At 48.9% G+C, this 14,833-nt stretch overlaps 1 protein-coding gene across 4 annotated transcripts in view; it reads right to left on the minus strand.

Moving 5' to 3' along the window:
• Positions 1 to 1,201: 1,201 nt before the first annotated feature.
• Positions 1,202 to 14,833, minus strand: part of ITSN2 (intersectin 2) — a 150,000-nt gene continuing 136,368 nt past the window's right edge. For all 4 annotated transcript variants that reach the window (XM_076000587.1, XM_076000589.1, XM_012788100.3 and 1 more), the window contains 8 exons: positions 11,257 to 11,355; positions 9,325 to 9,492; positions 8,684 to 8,899; positions 7,999 to 8,120; positions 7,201 to 7,283; positions 3,586 to 3,669; positions 2,703 to 2,876; positions 1,202 to 2,136 (listed from right to left, as the gene is read on the minus strand). In XM_076000587.1, coding sequence (XP_075856702.1) covers positions 1,979 to 2,136; positions 2,703 to 2,876; positions 3,586 to 3,669; positions 7,201 to 7,283; positions 7,999 to 8,120; positions 8,684 to 8,899; positions 9,325 to 9,492; positions 11,257 to 11,355 — 1,104 coding nt within the window. In that variant the 3' untranslated portion in view covers positions 1,202 to 1,978. The remainder of the gene's footprint in view (positions 2,137 to 2,702; positions 2,877 to 3,585; positions 3,670 to 7,200; positions 7,284 to 7,998; positions 8,121 to 8,683; positions 8,900 to 9,324; positions 9,493 to 11,256; positions 11,356 to 14,833) is intronic.

Below are 14,833 nucleotides of genomic sequence, written 5' to 3' on the forward strand. Positions count from 1 at the left end.
GGGAGTTGCTGGTGCGCTGACTTCGGCATCCTCCACGGTTCATACAAGTCGTCTGGCTCCATCCGATCCTGCGGGCTTCTCTGTCCTGAATCTCCCAAAGCAGCTGCCCTATCTAGAGGTGGAGGAATGGCACTAGCCACAGTCCATCCTAGTGAGGACTGCAGTCCCCTCAGTCCGGGGAGCACGAGGATTGTTCTGTGGCTAAGGTTCCCAGTACGCCCAGAGCTGGTTTTGAACATGCCTGATCGGTCAGCCCAGGGTTTCCCCGTAAGCAAGCAGGTGTCCCCAACCCCAGGATGGCGAACAGTTGGCTCTGCTCAGCGAGGCTGTGTCTGACCAGCCAGGCTTTCCCTTAGGCAAGTGATATGTTCAGTTGTTTTGCTTTCTTAAGTTGAGTGATGTCTCTTACTTGTTTTATGTCTATGTTTCAGCCAATCAGTGCCCACCCAGGATCAATATCTGGAATGAGTGATGGGTTTTTAAAATTTGAATTTACTGATTCTGTTTTCTATCCCTTCTTTGCCCAGAGATTATGTTTAAACAGAAACTGCAGCTATGGTGGAGGCCCGAGCACTGGGACATTTGAATCCTTCCCGGGGCCCCAGCCATCTGGAGACCTGCTCCCTTAGAAATCAGGGCTCCTGCAGCCCGATCGATCCCTTCAAAGGACCGATCTTTTCCCAGTCTTACTCAGTAATCCAGGAACTTAGTGTATAAGACCTTATTTTTATCAGTATTGAAAACAAATTTCATATTTCAAAATTCAGAAGCCAAAAAGCAGCTCAGACAGGTGTAGATGAGGCTTTCACAGGACAGGGGATGGGGGAAAGATGGGGTCTCTGGGGCTGAAGGACATGCAGGATGTCACTGAACTCTTGTGCATTTCTTTGCTTGTAAGTTACCCCTGAGGTTTCTACTCCACAGGGTCAGGTGTAGCTCCCCAGAGACCGTCCCTTACAGCCATTCAAGAAACCAAGCCCCAGAAGCATGAGGTAGATTCACCAAGTCCCAGAGCAAGCTGGTGGCAGAGTCACGATGAGCCCCCAAGTCTCCCAATCCCCTCCCACTCATCCCACCCCATCTAACCCCCGTCCCACACCATCTTTGGTTTTTCCCACTACACAGGAAAGGAAATTTGGTTTTGTTAAAAGCAACCTCTGAAGTTACCTTTTAAGAGCTTATCATGTATCAAGTAGATCAGTCACTTTCAAAAGAAGTTACATTCATAAACTTACATTTTTATTCTCTTTCTGTACATATTGGCAATGATAAAGCTTAAAGATGCATGTCCTATGAAATATGCAAAACAAGGAATTTACATAAATAATTTATACTTCAGAAACTTAAAAGTTGAAAAATATTTTCCACATTATTAGAGTTCACAGTATTTAAAGTAAATCAAGCTTTCTCCCTTATATTTCAAACTATATTGTCTTAGCAGAGAATGATAAAATCTAATCAGGAAAAAATGATCAAGTTTCTGTGTTTGTTCAGTGCACAAGTAGGTGCTACTTCAGCGTCAGGCTGCTCAAGCCCTGAGCCTGCAGCATTTCACCCCAACCCTCCCCCTCCTGAGTGGCTGTGACCTGGCAGAGGTCACATGGCGTGGAATGGTCACAGTGTCACCAAACCACTCCACAGTGGACACATTCAACCAAGTGGTAACGTCTGGTAGTTTGATGCCTCATTTCCACATAATACTTTTTATAGCCCTGAAAATGGAAACCTTGGCATCTAAACACAGCTGAACATGTTAACACTAATACAAGGCACTGTGCTATAGGTTTTGGTTTATTATAGGGAAGATGATGTTTGCATAGACCGCTAGCGATTTAGTGTGCAATAAAATAGAGGTGCCAGCGTGCGTGGCTTTGTGACGGGTGAAGCCGCATGACGCTCCCTCAGCCCGGGAGGCGCCGTCTCTCATTCTCCAGCCTCAGTCTTGGAGGCAGGTCCCCTGGTGCCGCCCACAGATTCCCTACAGAAGGGTCTTCTGCTCAAAGAGCTGCAGGTCAAAGCGGACCCAGACCTCCCCGGTGGGGACCTCATGCAGCAGCAGTCGGCGGGTCACAGGGCCTTTGCTTTCCTGCTCCGTTCGAATTTTTGCCACTGGGACTTCAGTACGACCCAGGAAATCTGGTGAATAAACATCATATGAGAACCAGAAGTCTTTCTTCTTCATAAAATTGTTTAAAAAAACTACAGCAGGAAGAGTGTCTGAAATAGGATTCATAAAACTTTCAAATACCAAACAAGAGGGATTTTTCTAGATACGGCTTTTAAGTTCAATTATAACTTTAACCAGAACTAAATTTTAGTCAAACTAACTTCTTTTGGTTTATGGATCTTTGATACTGTGAATGGAAACATGTAGAATAACAACAGATTTGTGTGACAGAAGCTGCCGAGTTGGAATTGAAACCTCTCTGGTCTCAGAATGTTCTACCGTTCAGTACGCACCAGGAACATGGTGCTGACGACATGTGTGTGGGTCGTAACTGGGGTCAGAGACCCGAAACACACCAGGGCCCCCACCCCCGAGGAAGGGCACCCACTTGCAGCAGCCAAAGTGAGCTGACCCAGGCCTGTGTCATTTCCCTGAGGTGTCACTGGCTATATATACAGCTTGGCACCCTGGATCCAGACTCTAGGATCTAGGAAACCAGGGAAACCTCTAGGTCTCCTAGCCAAGTTACACTTACCATCTGGTGAAAACTGGTCTCTGTCAAACATGGTGAGACACAGCACATCTTGGTAAAGATCCTTAATGAAGAACTGGCAGTTAAAATTCCACTTGGGATTTAACGTGTCCTGGATGGTTCTGGTGGTGTAGCTCTGGGAGCCCATGCTGATTTCGCAGTATGGATTGCTCTTTCCTGAACAAAACAAACCACAGACACACGTGGCGCATGTAGGTAAAATGAAGTGACTCACAGGGCCGTCCTTGAGCAGAAGCAGGATCCAAAATGAAGTTGCACTACAGACCATGGTAGCAGGAGCCACTGCCTGGGGGCCCATGTTCACCTGTGGTCTAGTAACACAGTCTCTGTGTCCCCAACACTGGCAGCAGCAGCAACCTAGGGAGTGACTGTGAGCTCCAAGGCCAGGACTGTTCCCCGCAGAGCAAAACCGCCCCATATACAAATGTAGACAACATCTGTTAAAAAAAAAAAAAAAAAAACAAAAAACCTCCCCATGCTTTCTTGATGCAGAAGCGCTCAGGAAGGCAGGCGCTGGTAGTTATGGGGAAACACAGCGATCATATTGGTGCAATAACTAGCTTATGACCATTTTGGTGGTGCTAGACATGCAGACTTTTAAAAAGCATCTGAGGATGGGCACGGTTACTCATGCCTGCAGTCCCAGCTACTCAGGAGGCTGAGGCAGGAGGATCGCTTGAGCCCAGGAGTTCAAGGTTACAGTGAGCTATGATCATGTCACTGAACTCCAGGCTAGGTGACAGAGTAAGACCATGTCTCTAAAATAAATAAATAAACAAAAAGCATCTCATGATTCAGTGTTCAGAAGAGTCACCAGCAAAGAGTGGGACAGTTACCACACCTGTTGAATAAAAGCAGCATTTACCATTTGGTTTACAGGCTTTTAATTCTGTAGCTTCGATGACATGTACCATCAGGCGCCCGATGCCAGAAGTCTTTTGAGAGCGGGCTGCGAGAGAGGGAGACGAGTCACGTTAATCTTTTCTGAGCATGCAGACAGCACGGCGATGACGCTAAGCTGTGGGCACGCACGACCGGAACTTCCTAGAAACCCTAACAGTGCACTGGGCCCAGCAGCCCGGCCCCGCCGTCTGTGCGTCTCCTCCCGCTGTTGCCTGCCCTCCCTGCCTGTCAGCATCCCACTCATCCTTGAGACCCAGGACCAATCTCTCGTCCCCCTCCCAGACCCCCTCCCTCCTCTGCGTGCCCATTACGCGTCACTTATGAGCATCCCACAGTCTGCCAGCTCTGAAATCCTAGCTACTGAGCTACTGTCTCCTCTGCCAGAGGAGCTGTTGCAGAGCATGGGCTGTTTTATTTCACCCTTGCATTAGCTCCTCAATTGCCTAGCAAATAGTAATATTAATAAAATAATAATGCAGGATATTTGTTTAGCATTTAATCGCAGCCAACATTTATTGGATACTTACTTTGTATTAGGCATGTGCTAATCTTTTTCATAAATTGTATTATTTAAACTGCAGAGTTACCTTATAAGGTAGCTCCCCGTTTTACAGATGAGAAAAACTGAGGCTTAGAAAGGACTATAGGCCAGGCGCGGTGGCTCACGCCTATAATCCTAGCTGTTTGGGAGGTTGAGGCGGGAGGATTGTTTGAGCTCAGGAGTTCGAGACCAGCCTGAGCAAGAGCAAGAGCAAGAGCAAGAGCAAGAGCAAGATCCTGTCTTTACTAAAAACAGAAAAATTAGCCAGGCACTGTGGCACATGGCTGTAGTCCCAGCTACTCAGGAGGCTGAGGTAGGAAGATCGCTTGAGCCCAGGAGTTTGAGGTTGCTGTGAGCTAGGCTGACGCCACGGTACTCACTCTAGCCTGGGCAACAGAGTGAGACTCTATCTCAAAAAAAAAAGAAAAAAAAAAAGAAAGGACTATAATGTGCTCAACTCAGAGATGTTAAATGGGAAGGTCCAAATTTAAACATCAGATACCAAAGTCTAAAGTATTCACCATTATTCCAATTATATGTAAACATTTTAGGTTATAATGCTGTTTTACTTAATGCCTTATTCTCTTTAAGAAGGGACTGAAAATGCTTTTATATGGGGAGAAATTAGTGGACTCACATCTTGGTAAACGTGACGTTTAGTTAAGCAGGCTTCGAATTCAAGGGCTCAAAAACTAACAAAGACAATGCTTGGTGAGCTAATGATTTTTCAAAGTCAGGACAAGTATGACCTTCTCTATGGGAAGTGGCCCACCCCTCACCTGTGCCCACAGCTACACCTGAGACCCTGCGCTCAGTGCCCCTGAAGGCAGGGCTGGGCCTTGCTCATCTCTGTAGGCCCAGTCAAACCCAGCACAGAGCCTGGCACAAAGTAAGTGATCAATAAATGTCTAAAGAATTGAACACATGAATGATGCATAATTGCATAATGACAGGGACAGATATCAATGGGAAGCAAAATTTTGATTTATGTCTCTGGCCAACTAAGAGATCATTACATACTTTACAAAATGATTCAATCATTCATTTTTTAATAGCAAGTTTTAAAGTACCATTAAAATAACAATCAATTACCAAAAGCCGATTTACACATACCTTTCAGGAGCATATAACAAAATAAGGGAACCTGAATAAAAAAATATATAAAGAGTTGCACCCACAGCAGCAGGGGACCTAAGTGGGGAGCCTGGACGGGAGGGAAAGCTGTGGGGAGGGGCCACTCAGGGCTAGGGGCAGAGATGAGAGTGGCTCAGGGCACAAGCCTCATGGGGTGAGGGGCTGCAGCCGGGTCTGGGTGCACCCGGAGGCCGGGGAGGAATGTGGGAGCCATTGCAGTTCGGGGTAGAGAGCCATGGCGGGGCAGGGAATGCTTTACAAAGGCCACTGCAGGTGGTCCACTGCAGGTGACCTCCACTAAGCAGGTCAATGATATGTCCCGTGAACAGAGAGGACACAATCAAGGCACAAAACATGGAGCCCCATTGGGCCCAAGTCATGTGTGGGCCCTGCAGGGGAATGGAGCTGCCTTCAGGAAGCTTGTGATCATTAGGGAGAAAGGGGGGCTCTGGGGGCTCAAGCAGAAGCAACAGAGGACCACAGTCCAGAGTGCGATCACGGACTGAGGGACAGCGGCGGCTCCGGGCAGAAGCTGTGCTAGTCAGGGCGTTGGGGACAGCACCGAGGAGGGGCAGTGTTCGGCTGGGGCCCTGGAGGACGGCAGAGCTGTGCTGTGGGGCAGAGCACCTGGGTGGGGGCAGCCCGGCTGCCCAGTCGGGCACGGCAGGGGCTGCCACGGAAGCGGAGGGAAGTGGGTGGGGACAGGTATTATTGGGGATGAGCCCTGAGTTCGGGTAGGAAATCTGTCCTTGATTTGGGAGCAAGAGGGAAGACACTTAAACAAGGAGAGGTACACTAAGAGTAGCTCTGGAAAAAGAATACTCCAGAAATGAAGAGGAGGGTGGCAGAGAGGAAGGGAGCCTTGTGCCACAGCGTGCGTGGGAGGCAGGGCCGGTGGCACCGGGCGAGGGCAGGGCCAGGCAGCTGAGAAAGATGGAGGAGAAGGTGCAGGATGCAGCGGCTGACGAGATGAGGGGCCGAGCGGGCAGAGGGCCCATGGGGCCCGTGGTGCCATCCACAGAGACTCCGGCGGGAGGAGCCGCCGCGGGAAGCAGGCTGGTGATCCCATTGGAAACGGAGCGTGTGGCGCACGGAGGGCTGGGGCGGTGGGGCAGGTGTGTCTGGAGAGGGTTGGCTCAGAGGTGTGGGCTGCTGAGAGAACAGCAGCCTGACCCTGAAACTGCCACAAGGCGGGGTCCCCACAGGAGGGAGCTGACAGAGGGAGGCGGGGAGAGAGTGCTCACGGCAGAAGAAGAGCCAGGAAGGGAGATGAGGAAAGAACAGGTTGGTGGCAGGAAGGCCCCCAGGAGACAACGGGGTCCAGAGGGAAGGAGGGGCGGTCAGTCATCCCTCGAGGGGTGCAGGGAACTTGAGCAGAGGAAGTGAGCTAAGCCACTAATTAGGTCACTGGTGGGGACAGGACAGGGAGTGCAGGCTGGTGGGGTTGGTAGGCAGAGGAGCAGGGGGAGGAGGAGGAGTGGGAGAGAAGCATGAGGAAGAGAGGAAGAGGAGGAGCAGGAAGAGGGGGCGCAGACTTAGGCCCAGGCCGCTGGCCGTCCAGGAGAGGACAGCGGGCTGGGTCCTGGCAAGGGCAGGTGAGGAGGGGCAGAGGGTGTTCTGGCACTGAAGGGAAACAGATCACAGGAGTGGAGTTGGATGGGAGGTGAGTGTGGAGAAAACGGGGTGAGGCGTGAGGGAGACTGTGCTGTGGAGAGAGGGAGGGCCTGGAGCTGGCCCTGAGGAGCCCAGACCCAGTCTGTGTGGGGGCTCAGGGTGTCTGGCCTGGGACAGGTCTGGCCCTTCAGGCCTGTCCCCGTTTCACCAGCCCACTCAGGGGCAGCAGCTGGTGTCCCCAGGCCTCCCTGGTGGCTGGTTCTCACCCTCCAGAACACCACGGAGTACCTTGATAAGCCTTCTCTCGTTTCTTCTTTTCGGTGTCGATGTACTGCTCAGACGCTGCCTTGATCTTCTGGACCCAGGCCGTCCTGCGGGAGGAGCAGAGGTGGCCGTTGGTGGCTTCCCACACACCTCCATGTCCCGTCGGAGCCTCAGAGCTCAGCACCAGCCCTTTCTCTTTTGCTAACCTCAGCTTTAACAAGTTTCCAATCACAGACCTAACGTGAGCTCAACCCAAAGACTCGTCTGCTAAGAGAGGATCGAGCTGAGAATTTCTGACAACTCTTGACCGCTTGCAAAACACCAGGCACTTGCAGGGAGCTGGGGACCATCAGCAGCAGGGCTTCCACTGTACAGGAAACCGTGGGCGCAGAGGAGGAGCAGCTCCCCTGGGACTGCCGTCACCAAGGAGCTTTTGGAGCCACGGCTGGAGGAAGCAGGCTGCCGGAGAGGGGGGAGGCGCTGCCCTCGTGGGGGGACGGTGGACGGAGGGGCTGAGCTGCCAAGCGCACAGACTGTTGCCTGAGGGGAGCCCCTGGAGGGTTCAGTAGGCTGAGGTGCCGGCTCTGCCACTTGGGAAGCACACGAGGAGTGGGTGTGCGGAGAGCTGGAAGCAGGGAACCGTGTTGGGAGGTGGCTGCGGTGATGCGGCCTACCGTGGGGCTGGAGCCGAGGGGATGTGTTAGGAGGCTGAGGACACAGAACGAGGAGGGCTTGCGCACGGACGGAGACGGGTTTTGGCACAGGGAGCTATCCAGGCTTTCTCCCAGAGTCCAAGGCAGGTCACGCACGGTCAGGACTAACCTCTCGTTAATGTTCTCTGTTCGGAGGGTGTAGACCCGATCGATGTGGGAAATGTGGAAGACAGGCTCGTCGCTGGAAGGGTCTGTGGGCAGTTTCACCAAGACCTCATTCAGGAAAATGGGCTGAAAGAATTAGGGCCAAAACACAGGCTGTGAGACGGGCCAGAACACTCCACCCGCCTGTCCAGAGAGGGTTCTGTCTGTTCTGAAGAGCTCTGTTGAGAAGCAGAAAGGGGTCTAGTGTCTGAGGCCTTTTACACAGACAAACTGGAACGGCTCCATTTTGTGACAGTCAGTATCGAGGTGCACTAGGTGTCGAGGAACCAGAACAGGAGCCCCAAGTGCCGTGACTGCGGAGGCAGAAGCTCTCCTCTGCCTCCAACACGTGCTGGTGCTTCAGGCTCGGTTTACAGGGAGACCTGATGCCGAGTGTGGACAGAGGCGGACCAGGCGCCATGTCTACCAGGAGGAAGCCAGAATCTGAGGCTGGCATCTGCCACCAGCGGGCAGTGAGAGCCCAGCCACCCCGGGCGCCTTCCCTTGGGAGGGCAAAGGAAGCGAGCGCCATCTGGACACAGGGGAAGCGTCTGCTGGGCACAGCTCGGGCTCAGCGGGAAGGAGGTCCTTAAGGTACAGGCAGAACCTCGTCAGGCCTCTGATGCCACGGCCAGACACGCAACACTCACCATCTTATACATTTTTAATTGGGCGTTGGACTTAGAGCTGAAAAGTTTCTCAGAGCCAGAGTAAACGGCAAACTGCTTGACCATGTAGGTGAGAAGCAGGAAGTCATTGAAGAGGAATCCGTGTAGCTCCTTATTGCTCTTGGTCTTGTATAATTTCCCACTGTGCAGAAGCTTCCGGGGCCCCAGGCAATTGGTGAGGGAGTTGAAAATAAGTTGCTTAAAGAGAAAGAAAATGTCACTTTTTAAGTCCCAGCACAAACCAACCCAGCGTCCCTGAGAAGGCAGTACCCTGGGCCTGAGGGTACTGTGGTAGAATCTTCTAGATGGGAATGTGGCTATTATACAGTGACTCACCTTTTCACAAAAGATCCATACATTTGTTACTGTTCAAAGTGGCCCAGTGAAAACTGTTACTTATACCTAGGGAATACTGATTCTACCAGCAGAATTCAAAGAACTCAAAACCATAAATAAAATCTCTCTTTGCAGAAAGGAAGCTGGCAACCTGAGAGGCGGCACCATAGGGGCTGGACAGTGAGTGCACACGGGCTGGGCTGGGTGCAGACTGTCCACACGAGGGAAGGCTTGAAGCGGGTCCCCCCAGAACCCCGATGGCATCCAGTTAACAGTGTGGGCCTCACCTCCGCGAGCCCTTCGCACTGGACGTGCGCCTGAATCCACTCCAGCCGGTCTGAATTTTCCTTCTCCCGAACTCCCTCGTTAACTTGCGAGCAAAGCTCCTCTGCCCGCTCCAGGGCCAGCTTCAGGGAGGAATGGTCCACGTGGTGCTCCGGGGTGTTCTCCAGAATCTGGAAAAGAGCGGCCGCCTCGTGTGGGACGTGCTGCGCTTCCCTCACCTCCCGCCAGTCATGGGCCGCCTGTCTGTCCAGGTCTGAGTGCTCACGTGCACCCGGAGCTGTGCCGGGCCTGGAAGTGCAACGGTGAACAAGGCAACAGTCTCTGCCCTTGAGAAGCTCACGCTGCCATGAGTTCTTGGGGAGACAGGGACAGGTAACTCAGTCACAACGGGGTGTGACAAGTGCTAACTGGATCAACTTCTCTGAAACTTGTGGGTCTCTGGCTGCTCTCAGACTGGGTTCTGGCAACATGCCGTCTATTAAAGGGTGCCTCCCTACTTCCCCCCAGATTTAAGCCATGTACCTTTAGGGTGAGCCCTCCAATATAAACTGGCTGCAACCTGGACAAGTGATTAACTTGCTGAAAGCAATGGTTCATAACATTTTTAGGGCCACTGATCCTTTTGAAAAATCTGATGAAAGCAATGACTCCCCTGCCACAGGAAAAATACAATAGAATCACGTCATCAGCATGTAGAAAAATGCACTCAGTTTATTCTGAAGTGACTTCGAATTACTTGTGCTACAAATGCAAATGAACAGAGGCCAGAATACAACTTGGCGTGGTCCCTCCAGAAACCGCAGTCATCCCACACGACGCCTGTCTGGACTCTTTCTCTCCAGGTGGATGGGTCCACAGTCCTTTGTTCTCAATTCTAATGTGTGAAAAAGTCTGAAAGACTAAAGTTTTTATTCAGTACCCATTTGGTGGCAAAACATTACCTAAACGGAAGAGATATAGTTACTTATTCTACTTACAGTGATTATTCGTGTATTTCACTGTAGGAATATTAGTATGTTTGGTTGTAAGTGCCTCCCCAGGCTTAGATGGGGTATAATACAATATAAGGTATCTGAGTTACATTCTGAGCTCTGAGACACATCTGGCCCAAAATATTTCAGTGAAGGGACTGTGGGCCTGTATTAAGGGGCCAGTCTGGTATAGGCATCGTGAAGTCTGTGTTGAGCTCACATAGCTTAGAGACCAAAAGTCAAGGAATAATCAATAAAAGCAATAGTCACGTTATTCCTGCTGCTTTTCTTTGTAAATTATTATGTATCAATGATTATTTGTGGAATAATCCTTCGTAAAGTCTGCCTTCTCCTTATGAGGCTTATTGGCTCAAGAGGCCCACATTGCTTATACCTAAAACAAAGATGGATGGAATTTTAGAGGAAATGTGTAGTTGGCAATGAAGCAGGATACAGCAGGGGGACGATAATGAACTCTGTTTAGGACATGCTGAGTTAGAGACTCCTGGATAACGCTGTTCAGTTGGTAGATGAATTTAGACCTTAAAAGAAAGATTGGAGCCCAAGGTCATGCGGTGGACTCTGCCCTATCTCTGGGCTCAAGATGAGCTCCACCACTGGAGACCCAGAGGTGACTCTGCCCTGCCTAGACAAACACACTTACGACTCTGAGGTGCTGGGGGGTTTCTGGAAGGGGATGATAGGTTACCCGAGTGACAAGAGGCCTCCCTTAGCTGCCCATTTCAAGGATTCAGCCCTTGGGAGTGTATGTGTGTGTTCCTGTGCATACACACATGAGCACACACAGGTGCCCGGCCCATCGGGCAGTGGGAGCACTTCTGTAGTGTTGCGCCCCATGCAGGGTGGACTGGCACACTCAGGCTCCCTGAGTGTCTGGCCTCTGTGACCCTCAGCCGGTCCTGCTTCTAGGCAGCTTCCGACCTCCCCAGCCTGAGCACTCACGCTTCTGATGAGCAGAGGGTAGCGGGTGATCCTCTGCATGGGCTTCAGCAGGAAGCTGGACAGGGGCATTCCTTTACATCGAGGGTCAGATGCCAGCTTCTGCAAAACAATTGAGAGGTCTGAGAGGAAATCATAGCTCCGACTGAGACAAAGGAAGCATTGGTCATACTCCTGCCTTTGACCACCTCACAGACTTCAAATTTCTTTTAATAACTCAAGATCCAAAAGGATGCATACCAGGTTAACAGGAGGAATATCTCACCTCGTGTGCCAAGCCCCACGAGTGTCAGTTCCTTCTCCCATGCTGTTCACAGCTTGTGCTCTCACTTCCTCCTTTGCATCTAGACAGCTTGTGCTCTCACTTCCTCCTTTGCATCTAGACCTGTCCTGGCTGTCTTCCCAGCCCACTGGCCTTCCAGGTCCTCTCCACCTCCTTCTCCTCTACCTACTTTCAACTAAGGATCTCCCCAAGATTCCCGGCAGCTGAGTCCCCGCTTCTGTAACCCAGACCGTCTCTGGAGTGCCACATGTACTGCGTCACGCTCCTCCCTACCTGGATGTCCAAAGGGGACTCGATCTCAACATACCCTCAAATGCAGCCCTCATCTTCCCTTGTAAAAGCCATCTTTTCTACCTCCATCTCTGTCTGAGTTGGTGGCACCATTCTGTACCCACCTATCCACCCCTCCCCCAATACCTGGGGGCGTCACTGACTCTTTTTTTTTTTTTTTGAGACAGAGTCTCACTTTGTTGCCCAGGCTAGAGTGAGTGCCGTGGCCACGTCAGCCTAGCTCACAGCAACCTCAAACTCCTGGGGGCAAGCGATCCTCCTGCCTCAGCCTCCCAAGTAGCTGGGACTACAGGCATGCGCCACCATGTCCAGCTCATTTTTTGTATATATATTTTTAGTTGGTCAATTAATTTCTTTCTATTTTTAGTAGAGACAGGATCTTGCTTAGGCTGGTTTCGAACTCCTGACCTCGAGCAATCGCCTGCCTCGGCCTCCCAGAATGCTAGGATTACAGGCGTGAGCCACCACGCCCAGCCTGTCACTGACTCCTGACTCTGCCGTCTGAGCAGCTGCTTCCCCCACCTCTTCGTGCCCATCGTCCTTGCTTAATTAGAGACAATCACTGCCCCCCATCAGATATCTACTGTGTGCCGGGTAATGGACGTGTGAGCCTTTACTGCTACTGCCCCCCAGCCCTTTCTTCTCGCCTCCGAAGGCTCAGGTCCTGCTTCCTTGCCCAGGCTCGCCCCTGGGACGCCTTCCCTCCCCCTGACCTTCCCTGGCCACCCTGAGCACACACCTCCGCATGGGGCAGTAGAGGGAGAGGAGTCACGTTTCAGGTGTCTTTGATCCACATCTGACTTGACACCAGAGGGCATCACATCTTATTTGCTTCTAGTACTAGTACAGTACCTGAAGAGAGTAGCCAGTGCTCTGGGATAATCTTTTTTATTTTTATTTATTTATTTTTTTCACTTTGACACTTCTTGTTTTATTTTTATTATGAAGGTACATCCTCAGTCTTTCAAACACATGTTTTGGTTTGTGATTATAGGATGATCATTTTTAATGACTGAAAAATACATTTACTACAATTTACCTAATTATCTCCTCATTACTGGATATTTAAATTGCCCTCCTTTTGTTTCTATTTTTTTTCTATGCTCTATAACAGTTTTTATAATACAGAATAATCTAGTCCTTTATAGTTGGAAAGAATTCACCACTAAATCCACCAAGTGAACCTAGCTCTTCTTTGAGGTAAGTTTCTCAATTTTCTTCTTCGTTAACAGTATCTTAAGAATAAGATTTTCACAAAGCAAACAAAAACATATGCTGGGGAAAAGAATCCCTTTTCAATAAATGGTGCTGGGAAAACTGGATAGCCACTTGTAGAAGGCTAAAGCAGCACCCACACCTTTCACCTCTCACAAAAATCAACTCACGCTGGATAACAGACTTAAACCTAAGGTACGAAACTATTAGAATTGTAGAGGAAAATGTTGGAAACACTCTCCTAGACATCGGCCTAGGCAAAGAGTTTATGAAGAAGTCCCCAAAGGCAATCACAGCAGCAACAAAAATAAATAAATGGGACATGATCAAACTAAAAAGCTTCTGCACAGCCAAAGAAACAGTCATGAGAGTAAACAGACAACCTACAGAGTGGGAGAAAATTTTTGCATCCTACGCATCTGATAAGGGGTTGATAACTAGAATATACTTAAAACTCACGAAAATCAGCAAGAAAAAATCAAATAACCCTATTAAAAAATAGGCAAAGGACTTGAACAGAAACTTTTCTAAAGAAGACAGAAGAATGGCCAACAAACATATGAAAAAATGCTCAACGTCTCTAATCATCAGAGAAATGTAAATCAAAACCACAATGAGATATCACTTAACTCCAGTGAGAATGGCCTTTATCAAAAAGACCCCGAACAACAAATGCTGGCGTGGATGCGGAGAGAGAGGAACACTCCTACACTGCTGGTGGGACTGCAAACTAGTTCAACCTCTGTGGAAAGCAATTTGGAGATACCTTAAAGTGATACAAGTGAATCTACCATTTGATCCAGCAATCCCATTGCCGGGCATCTACCCAAAAGATCCAATGACACTCTACAAAAAAGACACCTGCACTCGAATGTTTATAGCAGCACAATTCATAATTGCAAGACTGTGGAAGCAGCCCAAGTGCCCATCAATCCAAGAATGGATTAATAAAATGTGGTATATGTGTACCATGGAGTACTATTCAGCTCTAAGAAACAATGGTGATATAGCACATCTTATATTTTCCTGGTTAGAGCTGGAACCCATACTACTAAGTGAAGTATCCCAAGAATGGAAAAACAAGAACCACATATACTCACTAGCAAACTGGTATTAAATGAGCAGCACCTAAGTGGACACATAGGTACTACAGTAATAGGGTATTGGGGGGGGGGGCGGGGGGGTGTATATATACATAATGAGTGAGATGTGCACCATCTGAGGGAGGGTCATGCTGGAGACTCAGACATCGGGGGAGGAGGGAAAGGGCATTTATTGAAACCTTAAAATCTGTACCCTCATCATATGCCGGAAAAAAAAAAAATGATCCAATTAGATTTGATAACATTGGCCCAAATGTTCAGAATTATCAAGACAGATACATGAAAAATAGAGATTGATGTATAATATCCATTAACAATAAGCTTTTGTCTTTATTCTTTATAAAATAATTACTAAAATAAAATACTAAAATACTGAAATAAATATTGAAATTAAATATAAAAAGAATAAGATTTTCTATTCTTATTGAGCCATTTTTCAAATTTTAATAGAAAATTGTAAATTTTATTAACATTTTAACATTTATCAGCATGTATTGTTGAATTATATATCCTTTAAGAGATATCTTTATGTCCATTCTTATCATTACTTGTTTTTTTCTTTTTATATTAGATTTATTGGCATTATATATGTATTTTTCTTTTTAGATTCCTGCTCAATGTGAATATCAGAGTTATATTTTATTACTTCTTTTCAATATATCAGTTCTTGGATATATCATAATTTGTG

Source organism: Microcebus murinus, chromosome 3, assembly GCF_040939455.1.
Source record: "Microcebus murinus isolate Inina chromosome 3, M.murinus_Inina_mat1.0, whole genome shotgun sequence".
Lineage (NCBI taxonomy): Eukaryota > Metazoa > Chordata > Mammalia > Primates > Cheirogaleidae > Microcebus > Microcebus murinus.